The sequence below is a fragment of the Schistocerca nitens genome, chromosome 7, assembly GCF_023898315.1.
Source record: "Schistocerca nitens isolate TAMUIC-IGC-003100 chromosome 7, iqSchNite1.1, whole genome shotgun sequence".
NCBI lineage: Eukaryota > Metazoa > Arthropoda > Insecta > Orthoptera > Acrididae > Schistocerca > Schistocerca nitens.
The window spans coordinates 106162077-106178519 of NC_064620.1; the positions used below are offsets into that span (position 1 = coordinate 106162077).

Sequence of the window (16443 nt, forward strand, 5' to 3'; positions counted from 1 at the left end):
TGCGGTGGTAGCTGTTGTGGGTTTGGAGATACGAGTGAAGTGGCTGCTGTCACCTCGTCCGTCTCTTTCACAGAAATGTATTTTTCAAGGGGAACACGTCGAGTTGTATAATGTTCTCTAGGTATTACGAATATTCTCGATTGTAACGAATGTTTTAGAATATTCTCGAATGTTACGCATGTTTTCGAATATTCTCGATTGTTCCAGAATGCAACTTGGAAATGGCACATGTCGTATTTATCAGCTCTCAACCAAAATCGTTTAAACTGATGAGTTGCGCAGCTTAATAAAAACAGAGGAACAGTTCATCAAAAAACTGTATCCGTTTAGGGAAAGAAACTACGGAAACAGAGAATGGCTGTACGAACGAACAATTTTAGCAAAAAAAACGACATAGTTCAACAAAGTAATCTGCTAATATAGAGTATAGCACCAGGGAAAGGAAAAAATATTGAAATCCTCTGATACAAAGGTGATCCAAGACGAGAGAGTGAACTTCCCGACAAAATTCCTGAATTCACCCAATGTTTCCGTTGCGCCCTCGCAATATATATATATATATATATATATATATATAAAACTTTCAATAAAGCATAAGGGCAAACATTCCAGATTTGTGGAATAACCTCAAGAGAATCGTGTTTTTTGCACGGACAACTATACCTACCGTTTCCAGAATGAGATTTTCACTCTGCAGTGGAGTGTGCGCTGACATGAAACTTCCTGGCAGATTAAAACTGTGTGCGGGACCGAGACTGCAAGGTTCGTAGAAGAGCTTCTGTGAAGTTTGGGAGGTAGGAGACGAGAAACTGGCAAAATTGAAACTATGGGGACGGGTCATGAGTCGTGCTTGGGTAGCTCAGATGGTAGAGCACATTCCCGCGAAAGGCAAAAGTCCCGAGTTCGAGTCTCGGTCCGGCACACAGTTTTAATATGCCGGGGAGTTTTACATCTAACCTGTTCATATAATGGACAACTAAAAAACTTATTCGTTTTTGCACCGAAAACAAAACTGCAGATGTAGAACATGACAAAATACTTTGAATAAGTTAGATATAACACAAATGAGACGATTAATGACAACTTTTTCTCCGTTTCAGAAGACAAACTGTAGAAAACACCAAAGGGAGCGAGCGCTCTTCAGCTAGTAACCATTAAAAAGTATGTAGAGCGCTGACAATTCTGAGAAGAGTCTATCGAATCTGAAATGACTTCCTGTCTGAAAGTGAGTTCAGTATGTTAGTTCTTTTGTAGCCAAGTGCAAAATGAATCCATTTTTTCTGTCTTGCAGAGTTCAGTAAATTCCTAAATCAATAACTGTCCATAAGTATTCGTCACTGGCTCAAAGTTTATAAGTTACAAAGATCGCATTTTATGTCAATTAAAAATTCAGTAATTTCTGAGACATGAGTTGTAGGCTTCATCATGTGTGTAAATTTTTTTTAAAAATTATGAACCAGCCAAGTGTGAATATCCGAGCGCGGACATGCAGCATATTACGTACGGGCTACAGCGTTCATGTAGCAATATACTGAACGGTGTTACTCTCTCTTGCATGGTCACACACATCTGCTGGATCTCTCAGTTGAATGCGCAACGTTTATGAACTTCAGCGTATCTATTTAATTGCACTTCATTACCGCTAGACCGCAATTTTCTGTAAAATACACTATGATATGAGACCTAATTTTTCACATTAATTTATAACTGCTTATCCAATTGCTATCTAAATTAATATTCCCTTAATAACGCTAGACTCGTGTAGAAAAAGTGTGTAGATAATTTCATCCAGTAGAAGTCTGGATATTTAATTAGTTAACTGAGCAGGCTAAGTCCCTAACGAAGTAATGAATAAATTTTATGAGCCGACATTCGTTATAATATTTGAAGCACAAAGCTTAATTCGCTGAAGACTACGACAATTAGAAAACATAATTTCATGAGTGCAGCAAATGTGGTTTAAGTACTTAATCGTTCCTGCTTTCCCTTGTGTGCCACATATCAAGACGTCAACGGTTATTGACTGCTACATGTTCCAGAATAAGATACAAGCAGTAATTGTTCTTCTGATAAGTGAGGTATTCTGAGCAGTGCACTTTATTTTGGAAAAAGAGGGGAGGTACGATCAGGCTTCATCACGTGTGTTTAACCTAGATTTGCAATCAAGCTGTACACTGCTGAGCCAAAAAATTACGACAACTGCTCACCATGAGATTGAATACCTCCTGGAGGTGTCGCCAGAATGTGATGCTTTAGGGAAATCACACTGCACAATAGAATTAAAAGCTCACTTTTTCGAAATCCCGTAACTCCCTCCCACTGCGACGGGTAAGTTTGGAATTTGGCTCAGACGTGCCTAAAACGCTTCTCTATAATGGTGCAAAAGAGTGGAGACCTGCAAAGTCATGCTCTGACTCGGCGAAACTTCATATTGAAAAGTGTCGATACACGCGAAAAAACACTGCTGCTCAAAAGTTAATGTAAGCTGTAAGATGGATTAATGATGTCATATGGGCAGCAAATTGTACGACAACCCGGTCCAGCGCAACTGTGGACGTGTCGCACGATAAGAAGGTAGTCACAGATCCTCTTACGCGCATTTCACCCTGTCTTTGATGCCTCTGCGATGGAGGACAGTACTGCGACATACAGCTTTGAAATTACGTGGTTTTATTATACAGGGTGTGTCAAAAAATGTATACACACTTTGAAGCATCATAGAAAATTTATTTCCCGTTCTACAATGTTAAATTTCTCGAAATGGAAAGCTTAAAGTCCAATTGTAAAAATAAATGTGCTTTGCAAATGTGATTTATGTTCAAACTGGTGGCCTTCAGCATCAATACATTTCTGAGTACGAGTAATCACTGATTCCGTACATTGTACAAAAGTGTCCAATGAGATTTCTGCGCACACCGCCTGAATTTCATTCCAAAGTGTGTCCAGGTTACGTGGTTTACGTTTGTACACCTCATCTTTTACTGTGCCCCATAAGAAGAAATCCAGCGGCGTGAGGTCTGGAGAGCGTGCAGGAAACTCGATTGGTCCCCTGCGTCCTATCCACTGGCCTGGCACATTGTGATCCAGGTATGCTCATATCTCCCTATGGTGCAGCGGGGCGCCATCTTGTTGGAAATAAAACTCATCATTACCGTATAATGCACGAAGGGCAGGGAATATGGAGTCAGCAAGCACTGTTAGGTACGTTTCTCCTGTAACAGTACCTTCAAAGCGGAAAGGCCCAATGAGTCCCCTTGCAGACAAACCACACCACACATTTACACCAGGCAAATTCACAGCCTTTTCAACTGTAATGTGAGGATTATCTTCAGCCCAGTACACACAATTGTGCCTATTGACAGTTCCATTGAGTTTGAATTGGGCTTCATCCGACCAAATTATGATACCCATAAATTCCGGTTCACGTCTCACCATCTCCTGAACCCATTCACAAAATTCTCACCCTTGATCTGGATCGCCGTCACTTAGCTGTTGCACCAGCCTTGGAATGTACACACGAAACTTTCCTTTCTTCAGAATGCGTAGCACACTATTAGCACTTACATTACTCTCACGTGCCGCTTGCCTTGAAGATTTTTGAGGTGAACGCTGAAACAGTTCCAAGACCGCAGTTGTGGAATCATCACTTGTAGCTGTACGAGGTCATCCTGATCGACCTTTATGCACATCACACACAGTTCCATGAGTTTCGAATTTGTCGCGTAGACGTGTAATTGTTAACCTCGAGGTGGTTCTGTACCATACTCACTTCTCAACTGTCTTCGAACCGTAGCTACATTCTCAAACTTCCAGTATCACTTAATTATCTGCTTCCGCGCTTCAAAGGTCAAACGCACGTCCGCCATGTTGCAGTTACTTCCTTGCCATTGCTGGCACCTGTTTAAGAAACATAACATTACTTTCTCACAGATATTTAACCTTGTAGAACGGGAAATAAATTGTCTATGACAGTTCAAAGTGTTATATATTTTTTTGACGCACCCTGTATGTGGCCGGGTAAAATATTTCAGACACACCACCGCTCAGAATCTACGCGAAAAGTCCCCAAGGGTGGAGCGTTGATCACCACACATTTTGCGCTCCAAAACGACAGTTCCCAATGCGATGAGCAACACGAAGATGTTCTTGACAACCTTTGACACTGCTGATACCCTCTGAAGTTTCAGCCCTTGTCTAAGTACATAGTGAGGCTGCATCTCCACTGAACATGATCATACCCCTTTGGAGTGCAGCGCGACCGCAATTCTTGGTTTCGTGTACAGGATGGAACCATCAGGGACTGTTCAGAACCATTCGAGAAAATCTGAACGTGATCCTAAGTATGAAAGGACACTTACGCTTTTTCAACCTTATGTTCCTGTGGCATGCTCACGCACGTGCAAAGCTAAAATGTACGTGACTAAAACGATGAAGGGTCCCTCTAAGACCCTGCACCCCCCCCCCCCCCCAACCCCCGCCCAGTTCCGGAACACCTTAGGAACCAATCACGCAATTTAATTGAGCACGTTAGAAATGTATCTTCTGAAACTTCGACATCAGCTCAGCCTGGCGGTTGCTGTAGCGCCTGAGAATTAGACAAGCCCTTCGACACCCCTTTGGTACAATCTGCCTACCCCCAAACGCTAGAGTAGCGGCCAGGGTGAATTGGTGTGGAAGTACGTTTCCAACGTGCTTAACAAAGCTGCGTTACTAGCACCGAAGGTGATGCCGGACTTGGGAGCATCTCTTCGCTGTTTTACTCACGCACTTGTTAATGTTGCCACTCGAGGGCGGAAAACATGAAGGTTAAAAAAGCGTAATTGTCCTTTAACGCTTCGGATCCCGTTCAGATATCGTCGAATGGTTTTGAACAGTCCCTAGTGGTTCCATCCTGTACACGAAACCAAGAATTGCGGTCGCGCTGCGCTCCAAAAGGGTACGATCACATTCAGTGGAGATGCAGCCTCACAATGTACTTAGGGAAGGGCTGAAACTTCAGAGGGTATCAGCAGAGTCAAAGGTTGTGAAGAACATCTTCCTATTGCTCGTCGCACTACGAACTGTCGTTTTGGAACTTGAAATGTATGGTAATCAACGCGCCACCCCTTGTAACGCCGGAAATGCATATCCTCCTATTTCCATCCATTGTACTATAAAATTTTTCCTTATTTTGTTACCTGAAGATATGACATTTCTGTGTCTTTATATATTGTAATTGTTTTACAATTTGTATATATATATTTATGCATTTATGTTGATGTAGAATTGGTTTGTTTTGTAAATATTATTTGTATTTTTACGCTGGGTCTTGCCTAGGGAAAACTATGCTATCGTACATTACATCGATAGGTCGTGTGAAGAACCAAAGTGTTTAGGATCTTTGGTAGTGTTAGCTCTGGCGTGTGGAGCGCGGGCAGAGCCGAGAGTCTGGCTGGAGTAGGGCTGTGGAGCTGGTGTGTTGTGTGACGCTCCCGCGAGTTGCCGCGCTTTCGGGTTTTGGCAGCATGTAATTGTGCTCGACTTGCTATGATAGTATCTGGCACGGTGTCGCGGACGGGAAGCATTAGCTGCGCACATCAAGAGCCCGTTTCGCCTGGTGACAGTGTCGAGAAGAAGGCGCGCCAAAATCCAGCTTGTGCAACAGCGCTGGCCGACAATGAGTGACTGTCGCCACCTCCTCGACCGACGACTCCAAACCTTCAATCAACCAACAAGGAAGACTGGAAGCACGTAATGGCAGACCTCAGCTTTTCAAACTATTCCATTTGCATAACAAAATTACAGCAACTTAGCATGAACCTTTGTTGCTCATTGTCCCAATTGCATTACCAAGCAGGATCCCTTCCTTTTCCGAAATTAACCTGAGTGTCGTTGAAATTCAAACGCCAGCATTAAAGTAATATCATTCCATTTCACTGCTTTAATTTCAAAGTTCAGTTAAGGTATTCATAGCTGGCTACAATATTTAGATTACACAAGCACAAATTAAGAGTGCGAGTTTTGTTACCATATTTTAGCTTACTTGTGACTGCAGCTCAGCTTGGTACGTACTAAATTTTACTATTGTTAATTGTTCAGAATCATTTAATTCAAGTTCTAAATTGCGTAGATTCAAGTAGCTTTTGAAATGATTGTTGAGGTAGCCCAAAACTAACCTTATTTTATTGAATTTCGTAGTGCTTCAGAAACAAAGTTCACTATTAATTTCAGTCACTAAATTAACTTTCAATTTTCCGGTTTTATTAATTCTTTTGCTAAATTAAGTCAGAGTGCAGCGAAATTTATTACTTCTGACAAACATTCAGTTTTCACACAACACGTGTCAACCTTCAGTTGCCAGGCTTTTAGTGCTAATTATATGTGCATTAATCTTTCATTTTCAGTTATTATAGCAGTTGTCCATAGGACTGGCGACCGCAATTTTCCCCAAATCTCAAATATCTAATTAACGCCAATTAATTGTTAATGTAACGACCGCACATTTACTTTCTTTATTAATTTTACCCTTTTCTCAAAATTAATTTCCACCAATTTCATTTGCATTTTTCTTTTCATTTAGATGTAACCTTTCCTCCCTCTTTACCGACAGATTGCTTTTCCCAAATTTCCATTAGGTACAGCCGTGGACAAAACGAGCGAGACCTCCTCGCCCTTTCGTTATGCTGATCCGCACAGCTTTAAAGTTTGCTACACAGCATAACAGGCAAGGCGACGAAGTGCTACCAACATACTATACACAGGCGTGAAACTGAAAAACTATTCGAACTTTGTCAGACTCTTTTCAGTCATGTGTAAGACTATATTAATGGTGATTAGTCTGTTAAACACAACACGAAAATATAAGATATAAATGAAAGAAGAAACGCTAATTAGTATGAACTGTACTAATAAAAATGAAATTCAGCTTATCGAGATAACATAACTGTTTTAGTAAGACAAAGTACCCCAGATCGTTACGCATTAGCAAAATATTATGCGCATTCGGCCATGAAACGGTCTGTGTCAACATTCAGACCAGTCATACTGCATTATCGTTGCTGACCTACCATGAAAGTGTGCAAATTTAGCAAAGGGTGAAGATTCAAAACGGAATTCAGTTAAAAATCTTTCAGTGCCACACTTAAGTCAATTCAATTACTGACAGAAGCGGAAAACGTAGGCAGTAGCAAATACGAAATTCTGCAAGAGTTTCATACTGACATCCACAGGGCGCCAGTACAGAATAAAGGTAGCAATAAAAGTATTGGGGGCGCGAGAGTTTCTTAAAATTGCTTTACTGATAGTCTACCTGCCTCCATCGAGATTAGAGCCGAAAATAAACCAGACCTCCCTTGCAGTAGGAAACACCTTTCACTACGCTAGCAGAAAACATAGGCAAATAGCCCTTTATTATTACTCCAACATGAATAAGCCGGCAATTTCGCAATGTAAATGGCAAAATGATCTGCAGTTTCTGTTTCATAGAGCTTTCTGGACTGAAAAACATGAATTTTCGACCTTTATGTCACCGCTTATGTGACAATAATTCTGGATGTTTATCGAAATAACAAAATGCTGTTATTAGCGAGTACATTTAGTACGATAATTCTGCACCACCCCAGGAAATAAACAGAGACATAGCTGCCAAACGTATTCTACAATGTTTTGAATTCTCTATTAGACTCGTCACAGCCAGAAAAGTTCATCAGCCGAATTGTTTCTTAGCGTAGTTAGCAGTGGGAATGCTCGCACTTTTAAATCGATGTGGCATTGATAGTCGGATCTGAATTACCACGTGTATAGGCAAATGGATTTTATTTGCATTCCTGTAAACGTGATTTGGATCGAAAGCGTAGCAACGATTAATATGCTGATGTATCGACTTCAACTAGAACATTTCGAATAAAGAGTAGGGGGAATTACTTAGGCGGGCCTCATCTTTAGTAACCGAGGTAGCTATTTCCGTTGTTAGGATTTCGTCCCTAAATACTTTTATTGCTAACTTTATTCTGTACTGGCGCCCTGTGGATGTCAATATGAAACTCTTGTACAATTTCATTCTTGCTGCTGCCTACTTTTTCCGCTTCTGTCAATAACTGAATTGAATTAAGTGTGGCACTGAAAGATTTTTAACTGAGTTCCGTTATGAATCTTCACGCATTGCTAAATTTGCACACTTTCATGGTAGGTCAGCTACGGTAATGCAGTATGACTGGTCTGAGCGTTGACACTGACCGTTTCATGGCCGAATGCGCATAATATTTTGCTAATTCGTAACGATCTGGGGTACTTTGTCTTACTAAAACAGTTATGTTATCTCGATAAGTTGAAGTTCATTTTTGTTAGTACAGTTCATACTAATTAGCGTTTCTTCTTTCATTTACATTTTATATTTACGTGTTGTGTTTAACAGACTAATCAGCTTTAATATTGTCTTACACATGAATGAAAACAGTCTGGTAAAGTTCGGATAGTTTTTCAATTTCACGCCTGTGCATGGTATGTTGGTAGCACCTCGTCGCCTTGCCTGTTATGCTGTGTAGCGGACTTTAAAGCTGTGCAGATCAGCATAACGAAAAGGCGAGGGGTCACGCTCGTTTTGTCCACGGCTGTACACGCGGTTTAATTTTTCACTATCATTAAGGTCGATAATTGAGGGGGAGGTTACACCCTGAGAACTTACCGCGTCCATTCAGAGCAGTGGTGTGTCTGAAATATTTTACCCGGCCACATATAAGAAAGCCATGAGATTTCAACGCTGCATATCGTAGTACTGACCTCCATCGCAGAGATATCAAAGAAGAGCTGGGCTACGGCGGCCTTTTTATCTTGTGACACGTCCACCGTGGCGGTGGGCAGAATTGTGGTGAAATTTGGTGGCAATGTGACACCATTCATCCATCTTACAGCTTGCACGAACTTTTGAACTATGGACTTTTTTCACGTGTGTTTACACCTTGCTGTTTGAAGCGTCGCTGATGGTGACCGTACAGGGCGCCACGCTTTTGTACCATCACAGAGGTAGTTTATCGGCACCTCTGAGCCAGTATTCGAACTTACGCATCGTAATGTGAGGCAGTTACAGTGTTTCGAAAAAGTGATCCTTCAATTATCTAGCGCGGTGTATACAGGGTGTTACAAAAAGGTACGGCCAAACTTTCAGGAAACATTCCTCACACACAAATAAAGAAAAGTTGTTATGTGGACATGTGTCCGGAAACGCTTAATTTCCATGTTAGAGCTCATTTTAGTTTCGTCAGTATGTACTGTACTTCCTCGATTCACCGCCAGTTGGCCCAATTGAACGAAGGTAATGTTGACTTCGGTGCTTGTGTTTACATGCGACTCATTGCTCTGCAGTACTAGCATCAAGCACATCAGTACGTAGCATCAACATGTTAGTGTTCATCACGAACGTGGTTTTGCAGTCAGTGCAATGTTTGCAAATGCGGAGTTGGCAGATGCCCATTTGATGTATGGATTAGCACGGGGCAATAACCGTGGCGTGGTACGTTTGTATCGAGACAGATTTCCAGAACGAAGGTGTCCCGACAGGAAGACGTTCGAAGCAATTGATCGGCGTCTTAGGGAGCACGGAACATTCCAGCCCATGACTCGCGACTGGGAAAGACCTAGAACGACGAGGACACCTGCAATGGACGAGGCAATTCTTCGTGCAGTTGACGATAACCCTAATGTCAGCGTCAGAGAAGTTGCTGCTGTAAAAGGTAACGTTGACCACGTCACTGTATGGAGAGTGCTACGGGAGAACCAGTTGTTTCCGTACCATGTACAGCGTGTGCAGGCACTATCAGCAGCTGATTGGCCTCCACGGGTACACTTCTGCGAATGGTTCATCCAACAATGTGTCAATCGTCATTTTAGTGCAAATGTTCTCTTTACGGATGAAGCTTCATTCCAACGTGATCAAATTGTAAATTTTCACAATCAACATGTGTGGGCTGACGAGAATCCGCACGCAGTTGTGCAATCACGTCATCAACACAGATTTTCTGTGAACGTTTGGGCAGTCATTGTTGGTGATGTCTTGATTGGGCCCCATGTTCTTCCACCTACGCTCAATGGAGCACGTTATTGTGATTTCATACGGGATACTCTACCTGTGCTGCTAGAACATGTGCCTTTACAAGTACGACACAACATGTGGTTCATGCACGATGGAGCTCCTGCACATTTCAGTCGAAGTGTTCGTACGCTTCTCAACAACAGATTCGATGACCGATGGATTGGTAGAGGCGGACCAATTCCATGGCCTCCACGCTCTCCTGACCTCAACCCTCTTGACTTTCATTTATGGGGGCATTTGAAAGCTCTTGTCTACGCAACCCCGGTACCAAATGTAGAGACTCTTCGTGCTCGTATTGTGGACGGCTGTGATACAATACGCCATTCTCCAGGGCTGCATCAGCGCATCAGGGATTCCATGCGACGGAGGGTGGATGCATGTATCCTCGCTAACGGAGGACATTTTGAACATTTCCTGTAACAAAGTGTTTGAAGTCACGCTGGTACTTTCTGTTGCTGTGTGTTTCCATTCCATGATTAATGTGATTTGAAGAGAAGTAATAAAATGAGCTCTAACATGGAAAGTAAGCGTTTCCGGATACGTGTCCACATAACATATTTTCTTTCTTTGTGTGTGAGGAGTGTTTCCTGAAAGTTTGGCCGTACCTTTTTGTAACACGCTGTATAAGCGGGGCAGAGAGTAACGGGCAACTCGGGACGCAAATGGGGAAAACCAATGACGTAAGGGACCTCGAAGAAACGGAAAATTGTTGTGGTTCTGCACCCGGTAACGAGCATCTCGGCCTCGGATACTGGTCGATTTGCTTGCTTCTATCGTGAGCGTTTACGGACAGTGATTGGAGAACGGTGAAACCACGAGTAGATGACATGGTGTTGGAGGTCTACAACACAAAACTTGGAAGTCGGAAGATCGCTGCTCTGTAAAGCAGGACAGGCGGCGATGTTTGCTGCAGTAACGTGCGTTCCGGAGTGCACCCTTCTGCGCACATATTGAACATGGAATTCCGCAGCAGTTGACCCTTAAGTGTTGCTATGTTGATGCGACGAGATCCTCAATTACGACTGCAGTGGGCATGGTAGCATCGAGATTGGAACGTGGATCAATGGAAACGTGTCGCCTCGTCAGATGAATCCCGAAGGAAGGAAAAAAAAATGGAAATGACCGTATAGCGTCAGTGGCCGCGAGTTCCCAGGAGGGAAGTTCGGCCGCCAAATGCAAGTCTTATTGAGTGCGACGCCATATTGGGCGACTTGCGCGTCGACAATGGGGACGAAATGATAATGAGGACAGCACAACACCCAGTTCCTGAGGGGAGAAAATCTCCCTCCCCAGCCGGGTATCGAACCCGGGCCCCCGTGTGTGGCATGGCAAAGCGCTGACCGTTCAGATAATGGGGCGGACCGAAAGGAAGGAAGGAAGAGTATCGACAACGAGGTCATTAGAGACGGAGTCCAAGCTCGGATCGTTTCAAATATCAGGAAGAAAATCGACCGTGTTCTTTCAAATAAACCATTCCGGTATGTGCCTCGAGCGATCTGGGGAAATCGAGGTAAATTTGAATCTGTGTGGTCAGACGCGTATTTGAACCATCGTCCTCAGCGTCAAGTGTACTAACCACTGCGCCACCTCGCTCGTTCGGAAGAATCGTATTTCTTGTGAGACCATTTCGACGGTTTCATCTGAATGCCTGGTGATCCAGGTGGATGGCTGGTCGAAAAGTGTACGCACCACGAACGCAGGCCGATTGAAGCTTCCGTGGGATGCGTGATAGTAATCGAGTGCACCATAGCAACTGAAGGCTACGTGAGTGTTATTGCGGATCACCAGCACCCCTTAATATTTGATATCTTCCCCAACGGCGTGGAAATTCATCAGCATGATAACTGTCCATTTCTCAAGGCCAGAATAGTGTTACAATGCGGAGCATGGTAGTGAACTCAGATTGACGTCGTGGCTACCAAATTCGAAGGAATTCTGGTGGAACACATCTAGGATCCAACTGGGAGCCTGCTCCTGCCCATAAACCACCAACCCGGAATTTACCGGAAATGCGTGACACGTATGTAAGCATCTGGTCCCACATACTTCTGGTAACTTATCGAATGCACGCCAAGAAGGGTTGCTGTTTTGTTGCGCTCCAGAGGTGTTAGCCAGGTGGTCAGAATGCTTTGGCTCATCAGTGTACAGAGACGAGTTTATGATAATATGTAGATGTACACTATGTACGCTATGCTGTTTCGAGTGCAATTTATTAAAACCCAGTTGAAGTTCTCCCCGTTTTGTAATGTTTCTTAACGTTGTCGGAAGTTAAATTCGGTGACCTTAGCGTTGCCTGAGCCGAACGAATCTATCATCACAAAATGAAACATAAAAAGAGCAAATATTACGTCCTCACCACGTTATTTGTAAGAGTTTATGAAACCATCAATATACTGTAATTTTTATTTACGGCGTTTCAACGAGAAAGCTGTTTACTCGTGACTTTGGTGAAATGTAAATGTGACCGTGGATCCTGGAGCAATTAACGAACGTAACTGAAGAAACAACTATGTAAGACAGGGCAATTTTAATCTTTAGTTCTATTAACAGCCTCCGAATCACCCAAAACGCCTCCACAATAGAATAGATATAGTTTTTATAACCTGATATGCAATGGAAACAAGCCCTTCCAAGAGTGTTCCAATGATTAGAACATCACTACAATAAATAAGAATTAGCACAGTATAAATATATATGAATAGTAAAATGTCAGGATACTTTGTTCGAAATGGAAGAGAAGACTAACAACATATTTGTGTGTATTGTGTATTTGTATTAAACTGGGGACCTAGAACCGACAGAGAGGGCTTAGTCCCGCTGTAGCCCCTAGTGGTTCACAACCCCACAACAGGCCACCAGCACCGAACCCAGGGTAATGTGCGGTTCGGCCACCAGTGCACCTCCCCCCCCCCCCCCCTCCCCGCCGGGAACGTCTCATACCAGACGAGTCTAACCCCAAATGTTTGCGTAGTAGAGTAATTATGGCAAACGCGTACGTGGAGACAGTGTTTGCGCAGCAATCGCCTACATAGTGTAACTGAGGCGGAATAAAGGGAACCGAGGTAGATGGAAAACCGCCTTAAAAACCATCCACAGGCTGGCAGGCACATCGGACTTCGCCACTGAGCCGCTGGGTAGATATGTACCAGGGACCGGCACTCCTTCCCGCTCGGGAAGCAGCGCATTAGACTGCGCGGCTAGCCAGGCGGGCTAACAACATATTTACTTCTCTGAAACATTTTTTTGTCAAGTTATTATTCTCTGACCTCAACTGTAAGATTTCAGTTTGAAAAAGCACTGATCAGGTTTAATTATTTGTTATTAATGACTTCCAACACATTTTTGTTTGCACTTTTTGAAACTGTCAGCAGAAAGGAAAGATCTGAAAAATTCACTACCTGTTGGACGTAATACTTCGAACTTTACTGAAACAGTTTAAGATTATAATACGATGCAGCATACTTACGAATGTGGAGTTGGTCATGATGATCCGGGTAGTGAGATTGTCAGCATTCAACAATGATACCCCTCCATAGTGGTCGCGGAAGACCAACTCGGTATCTGTAAATAAATGTAAGTTGCTGTTACATTGCTGTGGAATTCATTTTTTCTTATATACTACATACGACTGATAACAGTGTTTCAGTGGCAGACTTCAAGTAACAGCAACAACGAGAAGCTGTTGCAACAACGAATTTAGATACAGGAACCGACGATTATTCAGGTTCCTATAGCTTGTGCTCGAAATACATACATTTTCTGAAGCCCGCTAAGCTGGACTCATATGGTGTCTGTCAACCCTAATGCAACCAAAATAATCACTTCGCGCTATTCAGCCACGATAAACAAATACAATAAGATAAGGGAACCCAGCTCGATACCTTGTTTCTTTATTTCCGGAAGGCATTAGACGGTTCAAGTAGCTCTAAGCACTATGGGACTTAACTTCTGAGGGCATCAGTCCCCTAGACTTAGAACTACTTAAACCTAACTAACCTAACGACATCACAAACATCCATGACCGAGGCAGGATTCGAACCTGCGACCGTAGCAGCAGCGCGGTTCCGGACTGAAGCACCTAGAACCGCTCGGTCACAAAGGGTGGCGGAAGGCATTACATGCAGCTTCACACTATCACTGAGGGAAAGAAATACTGGACCAGCTTCATGACTTGATTCAGAACTTACTGGCAGAAAGACCTCCACACGTCGTTCTTAATAGGTCGAAATCGTCAATGTAAAAATGATTTTGGGGGTGCTCAAAGGGAGTGTCCTTCTTTTTCAGTGTATCTTAATCCATTGTTGGATGAAGGTCCCTTCCATATGTATCCATTGTCTTAGATTTTGAGCCACCTCGTACCATCCTGTTGCAACCACTAGATTCAAGTTATCAGTCCGTCTCTTTTGTGGTCTTCCAATGCCTATCTTGTGGTCCCATGGTCTCCAGTAAACAATCCTAGGTGTCGATCTGCTGTGATCTTGTTGAGCTACGTATTCGTCCCATTGCCGATTCTGTCTTGCAATTCTTTCTAGGACGTCTGTTACCTCTAATCTCCTTCTAATGTCCTCTTATGGAATCCTATACCTGAGGCAGACTCCTAACATCTGTCGTAGCATGGCTCGCTGTGTGTGCTTTAGTTTACGAGCACTTGCCTTATAGTTTCCAGATCGTAGCTGTAAATGGTAGTATGTACATATTATGGACCTTAGCATTCATGTTATTTGGAACATCCTTGATGGTCAGTGTAAATCTTAGTTTCTGGAATGCTGCCCAGCTCAGTCCTATTCCGCAAGGAACTGCTGCATTTTTATTGTTTTTTCCCAGTTTAATTTTGTGGCTAAGATAGATTTATTCATCAACAGTTTCTATAGACTGGTTTCCGACTATAAGTGGTTGTTTGTCTGAGCTCAGTATTTTTGCTTTGTATGTGTTTATTTCCAAGCCAATCTTTGCAGATGCAAGTTTTAGTTTTTTGATGATACTCTTTAATTCTTCCAGATCTTCACTTATGCGTCATCATCGTCGGGAAAGTGAAGATGTGTCAAATATGAGCAATGATTTTTATTCCTCTGTTATACCAGTCTAGTGATCTGAATACATCTAGCAATGCAAGCGTGAACTATTTTGGAGTAATGTGTCACCTTCGCAAACTCCCTTGTCGATTGCGATCTTATTGGCGACAAGGTCTTCATCTACTGTAACTGTTAACAGGCCGTTAAAGACTTATGATATTTAGGGTTCCTTACCTCAATCACTAAAGGAAGGAACACTTATAGGATCGTTCTGTTGTCTGTGTGTGTGTGTGTGTGTGTGTGTCTGTCTGTCCGACAGTTAAAAACCCTTTTCCTCAGGAACCGGCGGAGGTATGAAGTTGAAAATTAGGTCACATACTAACGTCTATTGTCCTATGTCAGTATAAAAACTGTAAGCTTCTAAATCAATGTAATAAAGAGATACGGCCTTCATTTGTGTAGCCATATTGTCGGTAGTTGCTTTACAATTCTTAATGGTATTTTTGTTCTATCGTTGCAACTACAAAAATGTGTGTTTTTTTGCATCTGACGCTTTTCGCATTATTGAGATAAAGCAACATCAGTGGCCCCTTAATCAAAATGTAAATAGCTTAATTACAGACCACCGATGACGCTTTACCTCAATAAGGAGAAACGCGTCTAGTGAAAAGCAACATGCAATTTTGTAGTTGCAACGACAGAACAAAAATACCCTCAAGAAAAGATACGACCATTTATCTCACATATTTTCATGCTAGGAAAATCATCAACAATTATAGCGTACTTCCTGTTGGCCTTGAATCATGAAATTTGATAAGAAGTAAGGTTTCAATGAACAGCGGAAGTAAAAAATTCCACAATTGTTAATTTGTAATCTCGCACGAAGAAACTTTTTCGTCATTTGTTATCCGACTGTCTGTATGTCCGTCCGTCTATTAAGACCACTTCTTCTGGAGAACGGTAGACGGACCAGCTTGAAATTTTTGTCACGTACTAAGGTCTATAGTCCCTTGGCGATGTAGTAAATGTAAGCTTGATAAAAATCAAAAGATGTGGTCATTTACGTCACATATTTTGATACTCGCAAACTCACTCATCACAACCTACAGGGTAATTCTCGTTGATATACGCTACTGGCACTTAAAATTGCTACACCAAGAAGAAATGCAGATGATAAACGGGTATTCATTGGACAAATATATTATACTAGAACTTATATGTGATTACATTTTCACGCAATTTGGGTGCATAGATCCTGAGAAATCAGTACCCAGAACAATCACCTCTGGCCGTAATAACGGCCTTGATACGCCTGGGCATTGAGACAAACAGAGCTTGGAAGGCGTGTACAGGTGCAGCTGCCCA

The 16443-nt window shown here is 42.6% G+C and overlaps 1 protein-coding gene across 1 annotated transcript in view; it reads right to left on the reverse strand.

The window, feature by feature from the left end:
• LOC126195301 (inactive dipeptidyl peptidase 10-like) overlaps positions 1–16443 on the reverse strand; it is a 358542-nt gene that overhangs the window by 198995 nt on the left and 143104 nt on the right. The window contains exon 3 of the mRNA XM_049933856.1: positions 13533–13627. Within this exon, the coding sequence (XP_049789813.1) occupies positions 13533–13627 (95 nt within the window). The remainder of the gene's footprint in view (positions 1–13532; positions 13628–16443) is intronic.